General features: G+C 38.1%; 1 protein-coding gene across 4 annotated transcripts in view; it reads left to right on the forward strand.

The window, feature by feature from the left end:
- stard13b (StAR related lipid transfer domain containing 13b) overlaps nt 1–21,046 on the forward strand; it is a 109,629-nt gene that overhangs the window by 29,838 nt on the left and 58,745 nt on the right. For all 4 annotated transcript variants that reach the window (XM_039670522.2, XM_089121101.1, XM_089121102.1 and 1 more), the window contains 3 exons: nt 5,183–5,350; nt 6,081–6,218; nt 15,086–15,116. In XM_039670522.2, coding sequence (XP_039526456.2) covers nt 5,183–5,350; nt 6,081–6,218; nt 15,086–15,116 — 337 coding nt within the window. The remainder of the gene's footprint in view (nt 1–5,182; nt 5,351–6,080; nt 6,219–15,085; nt 15,117–21,046) is intronic.

Consider the following 21,046-nt stretch of genomic DNA (forward strand, 5'->3'; position numbering starts at 1 on the left):
AACTCCTGCCTGACCTCCCCATTCCAAGTTTATTGTTCTTTAAAGAGGTGTCACATGGACACACATGGAAAAGCATATTCCCTACCATGCTTGGTTAAGAGCTACTGTAAAAATGTCCCATACCATTCATACCAGAGATAATAACTAGGACAAAGTGTAAAGTTGAGGCAATCACACACTCTTACTCTGTTCTTATCGCTAGATAAACTCAGTCAATGTTGTTCAGTAGATTCAGTTTGACATATTTTGCTATTGTTCGTGTTAGTCATTTCTTTATATATAAAGATCTTATATATTTAATATACATAATAATATCATTGTGATATCTGCCTTTTTATAATTGAGTTTTTTTATTTTTGTAATTTTTGTGAATTTTAGGATTTGCAGCTACGTATAGATATTGTTACATTCAAGATGACTTTCAGTTTAAATTGTGTTAGGGCATTTTGTACTGCAGTGAAAGCACAATCTGTTCTTTATTTATATATACTAAAAAGTATTAATTTAGAAGTATATGTGAATAATAGTTTTATGATATAATTTAAATTATTATTTATTAAATGATGAAATATTAGATTATTAAATTACATTAATATATACATTTATGTATTTAGCAAACACAAAGAGCCAGTAAAACTCTCAATTTGTTTAAAATTATTTAATTACAATAATTATATTTTAATTAAATACATTTTTACATAATAAAAATAATGCTATATTAAAAAATCACTTAAAATAACTGTATTTCTGAAATAATAATAAGTCTGTTTCTAATGTAGTTCTAAAATACTTCTCTATAGGAAAAAAATGTCAAACCATGTCAGAGGTTAAATAATTTTTCTAAAGCAGGTGTGTCCCTCTGTGTTGTACATGCTCAACTCTCCCCTCCTGTTACTCATTATTTGTTCAATGATTCAAGATGAACGTGTGAAAGAATGTGGTACCCCTCACTTGAGCGCTGACCTTGCATCATTTGCACCTTCTCAAGAAATACCAGAATGAGCCGTCAGTGGATATGGACAGAAACAATCAAGGAACATTAGCGTTTTTTTATATATATATATGTAAAAATTGGTGTACTATATATATATATACAGTATATATGAAGATTTCAGATGCAAAAGCCTCTAAGTGCCATTGGAAATTTTCTTCTAAAATGATCATTTTTATCAAGCTTATATATTCAAGTTCAGTAATTTCACTTAAATGACAATTAATAGGTAATCCTCATTGCAATTTAAGTGAAATTACTGAACTTAAATATACAAGCTTGATAAAAATGATCATTCTAGAAGAAATTTTCAAATGGCACTTAAAAGGCTTTTGCATCTGAACTCTTCATATATATATAATTTTTATTTTAATATAGCTCACAAATCTTGAGGTTATGATGCATTTTGCCTCTTCACCATTTGGAGGCGCTCTATACAAACCTTTACACATACAGTATTGTGTGGCCAATAGCACTGGAAGAGTTATTTATGCGTGTTTATGTAGATTTTACATGTGCTTATGGAATGTAATCGTGGAAAACTGCAGCTTCTCTAGCCGTCTGTGCATATATCCTTGTGAGGAAAGACACTGAGTTAAATGACAGTCAACGGCTCCTGCAACAAAAACAGCAGGAGGATTTTCTTCCTCTGTAGACTTATCTGACCTGGATTTGAAGCAGTTCAGCAAACGGATTATGGCTGGTGGCCTTTAAGGATGACATATTGCTACATTCTCTCGGTGGAGCTGGCTGGCACGCTCAGTGGGTGGCATGGCCATGGCAGGAAGCCCAGAGCAATGCCAAAGCCGGGCACTTGACTCCTCATTTCCATGTCAATGGGCCAGTGCTGAGATTTACAATGTGGCCAATTTGCGGCGGTGCAGTTATGGTCCTCGGCCATTCTGTCCACCGTGGAAGATAACAATGATGAGCTGATCTGGTGGGACTGACTCATACCAGCCTAGTTGCCATGACAAGTGTATTTTCTCACGACTGACAGGGCGGAAAGGGGTGTTGTAACTGATGCTGTTGTTGAATACCACGAATTCTGTACAAGGGACAAATTCCAAGGGCTGCCACTAGACCACACAGTTTAGTTTTTTTTTGTGGCAATCAAAATTATTTTTTTATAGCAAAATGGTGGACTTTTCTAACACTTTACAGTATTACTGTAAAAAAAAAATATTTTCAAGATTTGTTATCACAGCATTTTTTTTCTTTTGTCAAATCAACTTAAATAATTTATTTAGTTGAGATAACTTATTATTTTGAGTTTCTGACGATTAAATGAATCTCCTTCATTGTATTAACTCACTTTTTCCTGTTCAATCAACTTAAAATTTTAAGGCAACCAGGTTACTTACTTTTTTAAGTTAAACCAACCTTTATAGCATTTATTATACTAGATTAATATGAATTTGTGCATTGTACTAATGCAAGTTGCATAAATTACCCATTTCAAATCATAAATAACATTTCTGTAGAAATACTAATGTATTAATGTTTTTGTGGGAACCATGATGCATTTTTTTCCAGTATTTTTTGACGAATATATAGTTCAAAAGAACAACATTTACCCTCTTAAGTTTGACAAAACATGATAAAATCTTTTGTAATATTATAAATGTCTTTACTGCCACTTTTGATCAATGTAATGCATCCTTTCTGAGTAAAAGTATCTGTGAGGTAATGTAATTTGAAACTAATTTTAAAATGTTCCTGTGAACTCAGAAATCAGACCTTAGCTTTAAAGTCTTAGTGACATTGTCTGTTTAGTCGAACAACATCCTCCTTTATTTTCTGAGAAGACACTAATTGGGAGACACTAATAAGAGGGTTAATTGTTCACTGCAGAAGGGCAAGACAGAGCGGCGCTAATGTCTTAAGAGGGAAACAAGACAGCCTTCTCTCACTAGCAGTGTTGCTTTTAAAAGTAATATGTTACAATATTGCGTTACTCCCTAAAAAAGTAACTAATAAATGCAGCCTTGGAAAGCATAAGAGACTTCTTTCAAAAACATTAAAAAAAAATCGTACTGACCCCACATTTTTGAACTGTAGTGTATTATTTAAAACTGTCCTAAGGCTGATTCTGTTGTGTCTCTTTGTCCGGTCTCTGAAGGAATGTCATCATCTTGAGTCTAATTTGTAAAGGGTCTTACCATGGCCACATTCCTTGAGATTTTATGTGCCTTGTATGCTGCCCCCCTTTTCAACCAAACCATGTATTTCTGCTGCCCGAGACAAGCCGTGACAGTCGTCAATAGCATCATTGTGTGTGGATGAGAGGGAGCTGTAATCTCTGCCTTGGGGCTTCAGATCCCAAGAAAGACTTGAGCGTTTCCGCCTGCTGTGTCTCCCGTGCTGGGACGTTACTGTTAAATGTTCCTCACAGTTCATCCTTGCCTTCTTCTTGCTCCTTTGGCCCCTCCACTTCCTGTTGGTAAAGGGGCAACCCTGTTGATTTACGGCTTGGTGAGTGAGGTAGGTGAGGGTAATTTATAGCACAGGAACCCTCTGCTGTGTCTGAGCTGGATGGGACAGTCTATTTATACTCTTTGGCAGGGGTGACTGGGGAGTAGTGAAAGTAGCTCTGGAGAGAAAGGAGAGGAATACCATACAGCTATGTTTGGACAACAGTGGCAGCTGGGGTGCTTGCTAGTTCAAATGTGGAACATATGGCCCCCAGTGCTATTTACAGCACTAGTCTATCTGTCTGTCAATTTCATTTGCTCCATCCATCCATCCATCCATCCATCCACGATTGCAGTGATTTCGCAAACTGAAATCTCAATACATGTCACTATTGACTCGAACATTTCTCATCAAGTCAGAATTTTAACCGTCTGATGGTCCTCGGTCACTTCTGACCGAATAATTTTCTGTTTTGAATTATTAAAAATCACAGCTTCATCGGAAGGTTATGATACTTGGTGACTTTTTTTTGGCATTTGGCATGTGAATACAAAAAAAAATTGAGGTCATGATCCGAGCATGCTAAGTGGTCGTAAAAAAAATAGTCACACTCGTGGTCTTCGGTCAGAAATGACCGATCCATAGGAAATGAACGGGAAATTTACAAAAAAACTAAAATTCTCTGAATTTTTGTTTGTACAATCTACAAATTGGCCAAGTATACCACAGTAAAGGGGTAACACTCTACAACATCAAGAGTGCAAAAAATGTACACCCACCCACCCACACACACATACAAACACATTTTTATAGACATACACACCAATAAATTCAGACTACAAAAAAAAATCTGTTTTGAATTTTTAAAAATCACAGCTTAATCGGAATTTTACGAAACTTGGTGACTTTTCTGGCATTAGGTATGTGAAGACAAAAAAAAATTGAGTTCATGATCCGAGCATGCTAAGTGGTCCTAAAAAAATTAGTCACGATTTTGGTCTTTGGTCAAAAATGAATTTGGTCATAAATGAATGGGAAATTGACAAAAACACAAAGATTTATTTATTTATTTATTTTTAAACATTTTTTTAATAAGAAATAGTTTTTGAGATTTTTTCAATTATATTTTTAAAATAATATATATATATATATATATATAGAAATATATACATATTTCCATTGAAAAAATAGACCATAAATATTGCATAAATATTAATAAATTCAATCAAATTGTCTCAAAATACTAAATTAAAAAGAATAAATATTATAGAACAAAAATAAATTGCATTGGTTTTACTGGGATGGAAGAAGTTTCATTTTTAGGCCTCCGGTCACTTCTGACCGGAAAGGCCCAGGACGTGACTCATAAAGGAAAACCATCAGAGGGTTAATTTTATAGTTCTGTCCTCTTACCATATTTCAACAGTTGTCTTAGTTGTTTCCGTTATGTTTGGAAACAACTCAGACTACATGAGACAGTAGATACTAAATCAAAACAACTGAAAACTCCACCAAGTCTAAGCATTTACATTTTTCTCTGGGAAAACACTTGTTGGCCCGGTTCTGTGTTTTCATCCACAGTATAGTTCAGTGTGACTTTGAAACCTCTGAAATCAGTGCTGGCTCATCAAGTTATTTTTGGCTCTGCACATCAAGGAAAAACAGACCCTTGACTGAATGACCAAGTCTAATGTAATGACTCTGCCTAATCAGTTTGATCTCCAGTGCTTATTTTTCTGTGATGTCCTACACTATGTCTCTTCTGTGTACATGCAGGAGTCTACCCAGGTCCTGTCTCCATGGTCTGAATCTATGACCCAGCTAATACAGAGATTAGATCAACTCAATCTGGATATAGAGGAAGCGCTCAGTGCTGGCTCCTCCCCCTCCGACACGCCCAACACCGCACGGAGACACACCGCTAATGACAGAGCATTCCTACAGGTCACTCTTATTTTCTTTCTTGTCAAATATAGGACTAATGTAATAATAGTTTGTGGTAAATATGTTGTTTTCACTTCCTTAATCTTTTCATCATATGGATTTTATCTGATTCTCAGTGTGATCTCTATTCTATTCTGTTATGTTCTATTCTGTTGTCTGATATTGCTTGATGTGCCAGTGCATGGTGCCTGGCTGTGACATGGGTTACATAGAATGTTCTGCATGCTGGCAGAGAGTAAACCAGACTGGTGACACCGACACAGAGGTCCATTGTCTTGGGAGCTTGCCATGGGGAACTTTCAATGCAAGTTAAAAAAAAAAAAAAATCATGCAAGCTCACGACATAACTACCCTGTAGCAAGGGTTCACAGAAAGACAAAAGTGCCTTTTGGTTCCTCAAGACAAGGATGTCTTGTGCTTGGGGTCTGTTGTTCTGTTTATATCACTATGTCCATTAGGGGTGGTTAGCAGAATGACATGATGGGTTTCAGAGCTCTCACAATAACCATTCCTGGTTTGTAACAAGAGACAAGATTTCCCGTTGCATGCAGTTCTGGAACAATAAGTTCTCTCTCAAGTTCTTCCATTTTCGATTTGGCTCTTTAAAATGCTCTGTTGAGTTTGTGTCTGCCTGAGATACTGACTGCTTCTCTATCAATCTCCAGAGATCGTCCGTTCCAGACAAAGTGTGTCCCGTCCAATGCTAAAAGTTGTTGTGCTGTCGTTGCAGAGCGGAGCTGTGGGGGTGAACCCGTCCCTCAAGTGGAACAACATGGCCAGAAGATCCGACATGAGGGAACGGCACTGCCAAGAGAGACTTGTGGGAGCCACGTCCTCTCTGGGGAGATCACATGGTAAAAAGACAGAGGTGAGCATTTGAACTTTCTCAACTCAAGTTTTTAGCTACAAAAGTTTCACTTAAAAATATTTGAATGTCAATATGTAGCAAAATATTGAAGCCAATTGGCATCTGATTTAGCAGAACAGAAAAGTTTGTGGTTGGTGGTTGTTATATTGAAAGTACTGAGATTTATAACTCGGGATTCTTCTTTCCAATATCTGATTTGGCTTCATGTGATCAGTTGCTTAGCTTTGCTCTCTTAGACACTGTGTGACAGTGACTAGGGCACAAGTTTATTCCAAGAAGTTGAGGTTTGATGGCCTAGGATTGCATTTCTAATGGATTTTCAGCATTAGTGGAACCGAATTAAATAGGTTTTCCCCTCGCTAATCCAAACAGGATTCCCCCTTAGTCTGGAGAATTGAATTAATGAATTCAGAGCGACACCAAAGGAAGTCTTTCAATGGGCCATTTAAGGCGATCACATCTTGTTTGGATTCCAAACCAGTGTAGCTAAGCTTAACCTGTGATTTGTAAACCCCTAAACATGTTTAATGATGATATTTCTGATAGTTATTGCAATTTGCCTTGTGTTTTGATTTTTCAAGAGCAAGACCAATATGTTTTCTACATATAATAAATTTAAAGCACGCAGCTCGTCTGTTGTGAAGGTTTCTAGTTGTACATTTGTAACTGGACAAGGCATTTCTCAAACAGAGATTTCAGAGGTCTGTACGTGTCCTGCTGTTTAGAGCAAGCACAGAGAGATCTGACAACTGAGCGATTTACGAGTTTGGGGCTCATGCGAAAGATACTGAAAGGAATGTTCTATCATTCTGGAAACAAATCCAACATGCAAAGGATGGAAAATAAGACTCTTCACAGACGATCACCGCAGCTGATTTACAGCTGTCTTAGTCCAGCTTCAGATCGACCGCAATTTATGGTGGACTTTTGTCTCAAGCCACCCTTGCCTATATAGCGAAGACAGAGAAAACAAGCAATCGCCAACTCTTCCTTTAAGCTCATCATGAATATTTTTCATTTCAAAGGCACGCACTCCCTTGCATTGTTCCCAAAACAATATCCGATGAGCAACAGTGGGTTTAAATGAGCACAATATCTGTGGGAATTCGGTCCTTTTCCGTCCGGCCGGAGAACTGGGCCAGATGTGTTTGTTTAATCTCCGCATAGCTGAAACAGCACTGGTACTTTCTGTGGTCCGTGCATGGGAACCCCGCTAAAGGCCTCTGGCATGGGGATCTGGGAGGTGAGCGTGTTTATTAGAGTGTGTGAGAGTGCTGGAGAGAGAGAGTTGAAGAGGGTAATTGGATTGGAGGGGGTAATAGAATAATTTGGCTTTGTTCACTCTGACAAAATGAAGTCTTGAGGTTCTTGGAGAAGATTAGCAGGGCAAAAGTTCCAGAGGCATGTGGAGGCCTTCAGTCCAGTGGAATAAATGTAGGCCACCCTCAGGTAGATAACAAATCCACATTTTGAAAGCTCACTTGGCATTTTACCAAATGCTTTAACGCAATTTGTTACCCTCGTTCAACTCTTGTTGTCTTGTTGTCATGATGAAGGTGTCCTGCAGTCACACTGACCGGTCTTGAAGGTCTCGTCTGATCTGGTTTAAAAAGAGAGAAACAGTTTTACATTTCTACATTCCTTTTACATTACAGTTTTAATATCCATTGCTATCAGAGTTATCTTCTTTTCACCATAATCCGTGAGTTGGAATTTGATTAATAATATATAATAATAATTATAATAATTCTTTACATTTATATATAGCGCTTTTCTGGTTATTTAAAACGCTTTACAGTGTTTTACAGTGCTTTACAGCTCATATATATTATTATTATAAATAATAATAGTTGATTATGTACTAATCATATTATTCAAGATTTTATGAAAGGCAATGGCAATGACGGACCTGTCAAACAATCTTCAGTTTAATTCAAATTTAAATTAATTTCAAATTCAATTCTGAAAGGCAACCAGCCCAAGTTTCCATCCAACTTCTCTCTACTCTCACGGCTCACCGTGACGTACATCAACACAGACTTGGATTATTTCTGGCTAAAGTTTGGTTGGCAGCTTTTGATTATTATTATTTTTTTTTAACACCAGTTATTGGAAGGGGAAAAGCTATCCTGTCTGGTGAAAGACATATCAGCTACTTTGAAACTGTTCATGAATCAACACTGAGAGAATGTTTATGTTGATATAGTCAGTGTTACGAGGAAGCTGTACGTCATGATTATGACTCACAAGGATCCGGGCCAATGTAGCCCATCTATTTATTAGTGCAATAACATCAACCACTGTGAAATATGTTGTTTCAGTCAATCACGTCACTACTACACCACACCATACAGTTGACGCCATCATAAAATCTTTTAAGGAAAACATACGTCTCAGAATGCTTGTTAACTTGGAAACAGCGTTTATTTAAGATGCTGTAAGCCCCTGTTTTAATGTAACTTCCATACTGTAAAGAACCCACTGTGGAGACTCAGCCATATTTTACATTACATTCACATTTATGCATTTAGCAGACACTTTTATCCAAAGCGACTTAAAAAAATGGAACAAAAGCAATTTGCTGACAGTCGTTTTTCATCATTTAAAAGCGAGACTTCACCCCAAAATTAAAATTGTCACCATTACTCACCTTCATGTCGTTCCAAACTCTAGTGACTTCATTGCTTCAGAGATTATTTTAGTAGATATTTTAGTTTGTTTGTCCATATCCATATGATGAAAGTCGGTGAGGTCCAAATTTGTTTTCATTCCTTTAATTTGCTTAACTATGTGTTGGTGGCTTGCTCAGAATTGTTAAACATTTGTGTGAACTCACAAATACTGCCTCTAACCTATTCCTCACCCTAAATCTATTGTTGTAAATGCTTGGAGGTGGTGGTGAGCGATGGGAAGCTGAGTCTTCTCCATCCATCTGTGTGGAGGGTCCACGTCGGCTCTCTAACTCCCTGCGGGGTCCATGGTTGGGGCAGGAGAGGGGAGCTAAGCGGCTCAATAGGATGAAGATAGATTACGGGGCCAAGTGCAACTCAGGAGGCCAGGATTTGTTCTGCTCCAGCAGAGGTTAAGTCTCAGTTTGGGATGTTTGAGGAGCGACCCTGCAAAGTGTCAAAATACAGCTGGGTTGAGAGGTCAATGCTGTGAGCTTTTGCTCTTTTTCTTTTCCTCTCACTTTTGTTGGACCCTTTTAATTCCTCGTGAATCTGCGTGAGCTGGGATTTTTTTCACTGTGAGAACTTTTCCATGTCTGCATTCACCTCAAAATGAAAATTGTGTTGTTCTATGCCTATATATTGTTCTATACCTTGTTTGCTCTATATCAAAATTGTTGTTCTATACAGTACCTGTTAGCAGAAAGTTTAGCAGAATATCCTAGCTTGGAACAGTATAAGGGTGAGCTATTTCTTTAACTAGAAATTATATACTAGTTACCGGTACTAGATATGTTGATAGAGTCGGTTTAAAATGGATCCCACAATGCCTAGACTAGAGCATTATTGGATCCATTTTAAACTGACTATTAACATATTTTTAGACATGTGACCTCACATACTCTCATTGAAAACAATCATAACATCATTCTCAAAGATTCCCAAAACGTTTGCTCATCAGGGTTTGTGAATATAGCAGCATGTATGCCGTCAGTGTTCTAGTTTACATTTCCTGTGAAAGAAAAGAGAGTATTTTATGTAAACACCATCCAATGACCTGTGATTCCTCTGAAGGTTCATCTGGGTGCCATTGAAGATTGAGGTTACAACTCCAATTGTTACAATTGTTTGTGTTTAGTTGTAATACACATACTGTGTGTGTGTTTCATATCTATAATGGTATCTAATTTATTCATGTTTAAGAAAACATTTAATGAAAACATTTAATGGCTGTCAATAGAGAAAGATTATTTTGGGACCAAATGGTGTATTTGTGATTTTAGTTGCACTTATTGTTGGGCAGACCAACCCGATCTCACGACCAAATCGTACGAATTCGACGCATAATTAAAAAGTGTCTAATTCGTACTAATTCATACGACCTCACTCGTACGAATTAGTACGATTTTGCTAAATCTTACATATTTTACGAATTGGCCAATTCGTATGAATTTGTACGAATGACCTACCCCTTACCCCGCCCCTAAACCTAACCATCACGTGGGTTTAGAAAAATCGTACAAATTCGTACGAGCGAGGTCGTACGAATTAGTACGAATTAGACACTTTTTAATCATGTGTCGAATTCGTACGAATTGGTCGTGACATAGCGTAGGGCAGACTTATACGTGTGGAACCTGTGCATGAAATGCACATACATTTACTCACGTACACATCTTTGCAATGATGCATAGACCTTTCACCACCACTAGCCTTGAGAGGCATTCTGGCATAGAGCCTAGAAGCAGAACAGCTCTCAAAGCGGGTTTTAACATATACAGCACTTTCAGAAGCAGCAACATGAGGTGCTTATTCAACTCCCCGTGTTTCCTTTAAAAGCAGGACTAATTCAGGAATAGGTTTGATCCTACATTATCCTTCCTTTTTAAGTCATCTTTCATTTCCTCAAGAACTCAACCCTGCTTCTTTTGTTTCCTTTGCAGAAAACAGGCACATTCTTGTGCAAAAGATGGGCTTTATGAAGCCGATATACTGTCCGCGTACACATTTGTGTACACATGCACAGACCCCAAATTAAACACATACGCAACCTCAGATTGTCTTGACCGCAACATCACCCGTGACATATTCCTTCTTTTCTCCCTCTGCTTAACTGTGCATTTCACCAGGGCATTTTCTGTCATAACATAACCAAGACCCCGCATCATGCTAGCTGCAATTCTTTGACATTTTCTAGATGTCAACTTCAAAAAAATAGCCGCCCACCTCAGCTTGCAAGATGGATGGTTCACAGCCTGATAGCCCAAACAGACCGTCCATCAGAACAGCAACAAATGTATAAAACAACACAGGCCTGATTAGAAAAAAAGCTGAAATGTGGCGGATAACGCAGGAACTATATGGAACATATTCTAGCGGGTTGAGTGAGTCTTAAGAGAAGAACTAAATATAGAAACGTTGTCCTGCTGCAGGGGGTTTCATGGAATGTAAGATGGATGAGGCTTTACTCGCGGGACCACATCTGGCCCGCCCGAGCCCTCTGGGGTCACTTTGAAGTGGATGCCGTCAGGGCTTTTTTTGTACTTTACAGCGCATACTTTTTGTCGTATGCTTCTATTTTTTTTATCTATCTATTTTTCTTATATTCTCTGTCATTTTAAACCCCCAAGTCTCTTGTTCTTAGCCTCTTTGTTTTCCACTTGCCTCTTGGTTTATGCCTTATAAATAAGGATATTGTGTGCACATTGCAAACAGGGTTCCCACGGGTCCTTGAAATCCTTGAAAGTTTATGAATCTGAAAAAAAAAAATATATATATATATATATATATATATATATATATATATATATATTCAAGGCCCTGGAAAGTTTTTGAAAATAAATATACATAGATATAGGTCCTTGAAAGTGTTTGAATTTGTTTTGTGCTAGAAGTTATCTGGAATAAAATATTATTTGTATTATATAGGCTAATATTAATATTTTGCCAACACTTCATGGCCTTTAAATATTAGCTTGCTTGATTTACATTAGTTACACGCATTTACACTTTACGTTAAAGGGATACTCCACTTCTTTTGGAAATAGGCTCGTTTTACCACTCCCCCATAGATAAACAGTTGAGTTTTACCGTTTTCAAATCCATTCAGCCGATTTTTTGATATTTAGAAGAATATCAGTAACCAGACAGTTTCTGGTCTCATCGACTTCCATAGTACTATGGAAAAACTCTAGGCAACAACATCCATTAGTCAAAAGTCTTGTGGACGCATATATCGTATGTGTTTTGTGGCCTTATTTCAGAAACTTTCATTTTTAGTTTTTTCAATAACCATGCATAACCAATATTCTCTCACAAACATGTACATACATGTTGCTCACATATTATGGTAGCCCTGTTTGTGCTAAATATAGTGTAATTTCACCTGTGCCATTATTATGTATAAGCAATTGAAAAAAGCACAAATGTCAGGGGATGTCAGAACATCTCAAGGACCCCAAATACACATTGGACCCCAGAGGGTTTAATACAGATTCTTGGTCTTGTTGTAAATGATTCATTTGTGCAGATTTTTGTATATTTTTCATCTTAACCAAAACGCCTTTTCATGGTTTCATCTTTTGGTTGATGTCACCAATCTTATTAACTATCATATACTGACTGCTTTTCCTGAATTAGTCAATTTTAGATGGAGACAATCTCTCAGACAAAGTCTCACCTCTATTTTCTTGTTTAATTTGCAGTTTCTCTCCGAAATACTTACGAAATAAACACGTTCGGTAGTAAAAAGAGTTGCGGCATTGCATGTTGACTTTAAATGAGTCGGTTTTGGCCGGTCAGCATCAGCTCCAAATGGAACATGTGTGTAATATCAAACATGTATTTTTGAATCTCCAGTGCAATGAATATTATGATAGACGTTAGTCATGCATGCCAAATAAAACCACTCAAAATGAACTGTAGGGGAATCCCAGACATACAAAAATATGAATTGAACTTCATGGGTTGTTATTCAGTGTGATCCAGACCCTCCCAACAGCTCATAATTCAGATTCAACCCATGATGTTTGTGCAAACTTTATATATCGGTACCCTTGCCTCTGGAAATTATGGCGTCCATTTTCTTTTTGCTGCGTTTCGGAACTTGTATCTCATTCCGAGCCAATGCAGTGTAACTTGCACAGTTACTTTTCCTGAGTTTCCCCTCAGGCATTATTATTTTACATCTGTCTATCCATCCATTATTTCTGACTGAGAAATGATTATACTTTTAATCCTGACAGCCTTCATCATTCACACTCAGGAATCCTACAGTTCCAAGAAAATGACATAGTATATCCCAGGAAGGCAATCATTAATATGTAGACCACGTGTCAAAACAACTTCCTTCTTCCTTCATTGTTCTTTTCATTCGTGTTGTGATCAATTTTCTTGTATTTGACATATTTAACATTGTTTGTTTTCTTGTTATGTGAAGGCCTTGGCCTTGAATTTCTTGTTCATTTTGCTGTCAGGTTGATTGATGGATGTGTGGATCCAGATCCAGATCTTTTTTTGTAAGGCAGGTTCATCCTAAAGCTAGTCATCATTCATTTGACGCTTAATTACATGTCATGTAACCATCATTTGTGTCAGTGACAATTACTACTTTGAAACACAGCAAGATTTTAACTCCAGTGCACACTCTTTCTTCCAAGAATTCATAGTAATCCTCAGCAAACTTGTTATGAAAGGCGACATTCCAGTCAGCAGCCCAGAAGTCTTGTCAGAAATAACATGTAATATACATACCTTGAAATGGTCTCGCTTTACAGTTTTTCACGCACTGTTTAAGCTGTTTTATGAGGGTAACACCCTCAGTTGTGCTTGCGTTTGAATGCCATAACTCTTTGAGATGTGTGGTGAAAATTCAACCCCTCGTTGCAAAATCTCACAGCCTATAAGCAACCATGACATCATCCATCATTTCCCCTCTTTCCGCTGTGTTTTTCAGACCCAGATCTCATTAAACCGAGGCAGAGGGCCCCAGTGTACATTTACAACTGAGGGAATATACTCGAGCAATGATCAACAGACACTTCAAACAGCTTCTTAATGTGTTGAATTACATTCAAATTACTGGTGTTTTGTTGGTTGCTGTGATTCCAGACAACACATCTGCGTTCTTTCAGTGTAAAACATCCCTAACTTTTGGAGACCCTCCAAAACATATTTCTTTTACATCATTGTTGTGTTTTGTAGAAATCTACTGCCTCTGCTACTAAAAAAATATCTATTCATCTGAGATTTTTTTTACTCAGACAAGGAGGGAAAAAAGTTGGTGAGCGATTTTTAATCAGTCTTGAAAAATTTGACAGTACCTCTTGAGTCACAGGGTTTTCATTTTGTGGACACCTCTAGATATATATAGATATTTACATTTAAATACAACTATATGCAATATAGGGACTATTGCTGGGTTTTTTTGTGTGTATTTTTTCTGCCTTGGTGAGCAGAGGAGACTTCTTTTAAAAACATAAAAAATCTTACAGATCTAAAACTTGTGACCGACAGTGTGTGTGTGTATATATATATATATATATATATTTGACAGCACTTGTATATAATCTACACACATTTTATACATACATATATATATATAATATATATATACATACTTTTATGTTAGGTGCGATTATTCACGATTAATCAATTTGACAGCACTAATTTATATTTAATTAATATTAATTATAATTTTATTATCATATCATGTATTTAGATTATTTTACTGGCCACACCCTCAAACATTTAATTAGTATGTATTGTCTTATAATAAACTTACTTAATTAAATAGTGAGTTGCTGGGTCTCAGACGGAAAAGTTGCATTTTGAAAGTATCGTGATAAGTCCCTTTCACATGGTACTGTACATGTTACCTGAGTGTAATAGCAGAAAGGTGAAAGTAAAAAACAGGTTTCTTGTGGATTACAGCTGGAATGTTGAACATCTTTCTAAACAGGTACTTCTCTCTTGGCTAGGCAAGAGCTCTATAAATCATGGTGACCCAGGTCATCCGTGGGAGGAAATTCAATGGTCAGGTGTTGATTTTATCCACAGTGGGAGAGGAGCAATACTTCAGGGCCTTTGTTTTGATATTCCATGAGACAGTTTTATGTGATATGGTTACTGTTAAACTGTTAGGAAAATATTAACTTAACCTTGATTCTTGTTTTAACAGATTTCTTATTTTGTTTTCAGATGTCCATCAAGAAGAGGCATGGAGGTGCGGGTGAGTATTTTACTTTATTTATCAAACTGCGCTGGCAATAAGAAGTGTTTGGATGAAATGGCCAGAGTAATGAAAATGAATTTATCAGACTGGGCTAAATGCATTTGATATTGTTTGCTCCTTGGCGATGTGAAAGGCTCTCTTTGAATATAATTTCTGAAAGTTATAACTTGGCTATGTGCACACGGTCAGTTTTTGGGATTGACATTTACTTACAGATGCGAGTCTCAAAATGTCCCGTTCACACCTTAACTTAAAGTAACTCGATTACTGTCTGTGTGAATGTGCAACAGGAGTGAAGCCTCTATTCTCTTACCAGTAACCACAGTGACAGTGACCAAAATAATATAAAAAATGGTGATGTTCATAAAACTGAGATGTCTTATCACTTTTGACATGCCAAGAGTCCAATCGAGCTGCAAGTTAATCCATCAAATCTTCATTAACCGGCAACTTTTATATCTGGTGCAGAGCATTTGAGTCGTGCCGCTCGTGTGTAGAGCACAAAACTAACATGAGCAGCTCTGGAAAACACTGCCTGGATCTAAAACCTTCAGATGACACACAGCTCATATCTTCGTCGCTGTAAGTTACTGAAACCACACATGAAAACCCGCACCACACGGTAGACACAGGTTGGAGCAGCACAGAGTGGCTCTCTCGCACTGTATGACTATTTGTCCAGCCTGGTTCCGCTTACACAATGTGTGTTTTCCGAGAATGCGGTTGTGAGTCCTGAAAATGTACAAGTGTTAGTTTGGTTATAGAATGAGGTTGTCACTCCCGTAAATAACTGAACTGTGTGTGAATGTAACTGTATTAAGGACTGGGCATCAGTATTTGCAGCTGTGTAAACATGGCCTATGTCCTACAGTACCTCTTTGCTCTAATCAGTAAAGAGACGTTCACTAATTAGACCGGCTCATTGTTAGGCTTTGTAATACTTTAACAGGGTGTATCTGGTTTTTAGTGAGAGGTTGTCTGAATTGCTTCTTTAATGTAATTAAATGACTAAAGCAAGCAGTTGTGAGACAGCTCAATCCTTCTAGTCCTCTGTTCTCGAATTGCGCCCTGAGCTTGTCCCCAGATTTGCCCAGAGTGTGACTAATTCATGGATGAAACAAGATTCTTGTTGTGTTATCCTGGACTGGAATGGGCTTTACTTTAATCTTGACTGATGTCACGGTTTTAAATCTCTGAAATTGAATCTCACATTTCTAATATATTCTCAGGATGTGTTTAGCTGTGTGAACTTGCGAACTGTATTTACAAGTTAATTAAGCTATATTATAGTATATTAAAGTTGTTACAGGAATTTACAGGATAGGAAGAAGAGCTTGGAATATTGAGGAGAAATATGGAAAATTTGATCAAGGACATGACGCAAGCCAGACTTGAACTTGTATTGCCGTGAGCATGTGGCCTACTGTGCTACGGCTCTGGTGAAACAGAAGGAAAGAAAGAAATACAAAAATAAAGAAGAAAGGAAGGAAGGGAGAAAAGAAACATAAAAGGAAGGGAGGAAGAGGGAGGAAGAAAGGAAAAAGAAGGAAGGAAAGAAGAAAGGGAGAAAAGAAGGAAGGAAGGAATACAGAAGGAAGGAAGATAGAAGGAAGGAAGGAATACAGAAAGATGTAAGGAAGGAAGGAAGGAAGGAAGGAAGAGAGGGAGGGAGGGAGGGAGGAAGGAAGGAAGGAAGGAAGGAAGGAAGGGAGGGAGGGAGGAAGGAAGGAAGCAAGGAAGTAAGGAAGGAAGGAAGGAAGGATGTAAGGAAGGAAAGGAATACAGAAGGAAGGAAGGAAGGAAGGAAGGAAGGAAGGAAGGAAGGAAGGGAGGGAGGGAGGGAGGGAGGAAGGAAGGAATACAGAATGATGTAAGGAAGGAAAGGAATACAGAAGGAAGGAAGGAAGGAATACAGAAGGATGTAAGGAAGAAAGGAATACAGAAGAAAGAAAGGAATACAGAAGGATGGAAGGAAGGAATACAGAAGGAAGGAAGCAAGGAAGGAATACAGAAGGAAGGAATACAGAAGGAAGGAAGGGAGGAAGGAAGGAAGGAAGGAAGGAAGGAAGGAAGGAATACAGAAGGATGTAAGGAAGAAAGGAATACAGAAGAAAGAAAGGAATACAGAAGGATGGAAGGAAGGAATACAGAAGGAAGGAAGCAAGGAAGGAATACAGAAGGAAGGAATACAGAAGGAAGGAATACGGAAGGAAGAAAGAAATACCGAAGGAAGGAAGGAAAGAAAGAATGAATACAGAAGGATGTAAGGAAGGAAAGGAATTTAGAAGGAAGAAAGGAATACAGAAGGAAGGAATAGAAAAGGAAGAAAGGAATACAGAAGGAAGGAATACAGAAGGATGTAAGGAAGGAAAGGAATGCAGAAGGAAGGGATACAGAAGGAAGGAAGATAGAAGGAAGAAAGGAATACAGAAGGATGTAAGGAAGGAAAGGAATACAGAAGGAAGGAAGGAAGGAAGGAAGATAGAAGGAAGGAGGGAATACAGAAGGGTGTAAGGAAGGAAAGGAATACAGAAGGAAGAAAAGAATACAGAAGGAAGAAAAGAATACAGAAGGAAGGAAGGAAGATAGAAGGAAGGAAAGGAGTACAGAAGGAAGGAAAAGGTATAAGGAAAGAAAGGAATATGGAAGGAAAACCGTACAGAAGGAAGGAATGAACGAAGGGAATACAGAAGGAAGAAATGAAAAGAAAACAACAGGAAGGAAGGACAGAAAGGAATTCAGAAGGAAGGAAAGCATAAAAGAAAAAGAATGACAAGGAAACAAAAATGGAAAGAAAGAAAGACAAGGAAACAAAAATGGAAAGAAAGAAAACAAGTGGGCAGCTGTAGTGTGACAGACACAGACAGGTGCTCTTCTGTTACTGTGTGGGGAGTGGGAGACGGAGACCCTCATTTATAGCCCTATTGTTACGCTCAGAAGAACTGGCTGACTTGGCTTAATGTGGCATTTTAATTTGAATTCATAACTTTTCCAAATCAATTTTAGCTTTATTTTAAAAAATAAAGTCTGTCACTCTGGATTCCACTGTCACTTTTATTTAGTCTAACAACTAGCCATGTGTCCTGGATTGGATAGCCATGCTAACAGTAATAACAATGATGATGCTATAAAAGAGAAGCTAGAGTTAAGGCCACATGTGGTGTAGTATTTCCCCTCTGCTATTTTACTGCAGGGTGATGATGTCACCGTGCTGCAGAGCCAGATAATGGACTGCACACTTCGTTACAGTGACAGTCTCCAGAAAGCACTGGATGGAGCGTTTAATGATGACTTCTAAAATCAAAACATGTTATTTCATTCAGATCACTGGAAGGGCTGTTATTTAAAGCTCTGCGTTGTGTAATTGATTAGGGTTAAAGATTATGCTGTGGAGCAATAAGGAAAAAATAGGTTTTAGTGGCTATAAAATTCTGTTTTAAAAATGTATGCCACCTTTAAGAGGAAACCTAACGTGTTTTTTTGCCATTTGATTCGGTTGAAACCACACAAACCAAAATCGCACATTGATATACAATATATCCTGATATATTTTTTGTTAATGTTTTGAATTTTAACATGGCCTGGTTTCACTTTATTTTGGTTAAAACTGTTTTTTAAATTGTTTTATCAAGCCAACATTGATGTTTTACTTTTTTACACACTTTACTTTTTCTGGTGCAGTGCAACAGTTTCCGAATGAGTTTGGATCCAAGAATTTTAACTTTGAGGCCACATAACCAAGTTCCTGTCTATAATGGTCACTTTGACACACCCACCACCGGGTCCTATAAACAGAAGTAGCCCTGCGCCTCATAAAAGGCCATTAGCTCTGATACAGACCAGCGCCAGACCCCTGTGAAGAACCCAAGAACCCTGCTCACTATTTGGATTCCTTAACAATACATAAAATGCACATCCTCTCGTGCCCCAGCCCCTCCCCCTCTGAAGGGTTCCATAGCTGTACTCCAAGAAAATGTTTTTATCCATGTCTAGACATGTCAGTTATTGATTGAGAGGCCTGTCTTGTGACCAGATGTGAATTTATAATACATATATTATGCTATATGACTCCATGCAGGATCACGAGAGATGACATGACTTATACAACAGATTCCTCAGTTCTCATGTTTAAGAAATGCAACAGCCAGACTTATGGAAAATTACTCAACCCCCCCTGAACTGCTTCATTTTTTTCAGATGTTTGTCTTTCCTCAGATATAAACAGAAAGTTTGACCTCTTCTTCAAAATCACCACATTGCATGAAATGAGGTTGTAGACAAATGGATACACTAATCCTGCAACCGTTTACAATGTAGGAGTTAAATCCTGGAAAAATTCCCATATGCACTTTTTTTTTGTTGCAAAAAAAAAAAAAAAAAAACAGCCCTGTTTTGTTTTTTGTAAGGAGACAGGATGGGATGTGCATGTTTGTGTGTGTGATGAAACGGCTTTAACACTTTGGAATTAGACGTCCCTTATTTTATTCCCTGTTCAGCGCTGTTTTAAGAGAATGCATGGTCTTTTTGTTATGGTAAACATCACCTTGTCAGACCCCCCGTCTCACAAAGGGAGACATGACTGAGAGGCAGAGTAAAAGGTGACCCAGAACTGTCAGCTAGAGGCCACTGGCGCTGAAGCCAGAACCTGGACAGACAGCTCTGAACACGGAGTTCCTTCTCTTTACGAAAATCCAAAGCCATTCAGCCACTGAATGAAAACAAAGTGAGACTTAAGGATTTTGAAACGTTCTTTTTCTTCTTTGGACACTCTGTTCTCACATCAGCTTTATGAGGAAGCTTCTGTCGTGCTGTTGTTCTATAATTCAGTTTGTATCTATTCTGTCCATCTGTCTGCCTGTCTGTCTGTTGTTCCATCCATCCATCCATCCATCCATCTATCAATTCATCCATCCATCCACATGTCTTTCCATCCATCCATCCATCCATCCATCCATCCATTCATAATGTCTCTCCATCCATCCATCCATATGTCTTTCCTTCCATCCATCCATCCATCCATATGTATTTCCATCCATCCATCCATCCATCCATCCATATGTATTTCCATCCATCCATCCATCCATCCATCCATCCATCCATCCATCCAAATGTCTTTCCGTCCAAACATCCATCCATCCATCCATCCATACATACATATGTCTTTCCATCCATCCATCCATCCATGTCTTTCCATCCATCCATCCATCCATCCATCCATCCATGTCTTTCCATCCATCCATCCATCCATCCATCCATCCATCCATCCATATGTCTTTCCATCCAAACATCCATCCATCCATCCATCCATCCATCCATATGTCTTTCCATCCATCCATCATCCATCCATCCATGTCTTTCCATCCATCCATCCATCCATCCATCCATCCATATGTCTTTCCATCCATCCATCCATCCATCCATGTCTTTCCATCCATCCATCCATCCATCCATCCATATGTCTTTCCATCCATCCATCCATCCATCCATCCATCCATCCATCCATCCATCCATCCATCCATCCATCCATATGTCTTTCCATCCAAACATCCATCCATCCATCCATCCATCCATCCATATGTCTTTCCATCCATCCATCCATCCATCCATGTCTTTCCATCCATCCATCCATCCATCCATCCATCCATCCATCCATCCATCCATCCATATGTCTTTCCATCCATCCATCCATCCATATGTCTTTCCATCCATCCATCCATCCATCCATCCATCCATATGTCTTTCCATCATTCTTTCTGTCTATCTATCATTCTATTCACTCTGCCATTCAATTTACCTGTCCATCCATCCATCCATCCCTCCCTCCATCCATCCATCCATCCATCCATTCTATCATTCTAGATGTAGACTGAATTTGTCCGCAGTTGATTAGATAAAACTTTAAAGCAATCTGTAAAGCTCTTCAGACA

This window comes from Pimephales promelas, chromosome 16 (genome assembly GCF_988280905.1).
Source record: "Pimephales promelas chromosome 16, fPimPro1.hap1.1, whole genome shotgun sequence".
Classification (NCBI taxonomy): domain Eukaryota; kingdom Metazoa; phylum Chordata; class Actinopteri; order Cypriniformes; family Leuciscidae; genus Pimephales; species Pimephales promelas.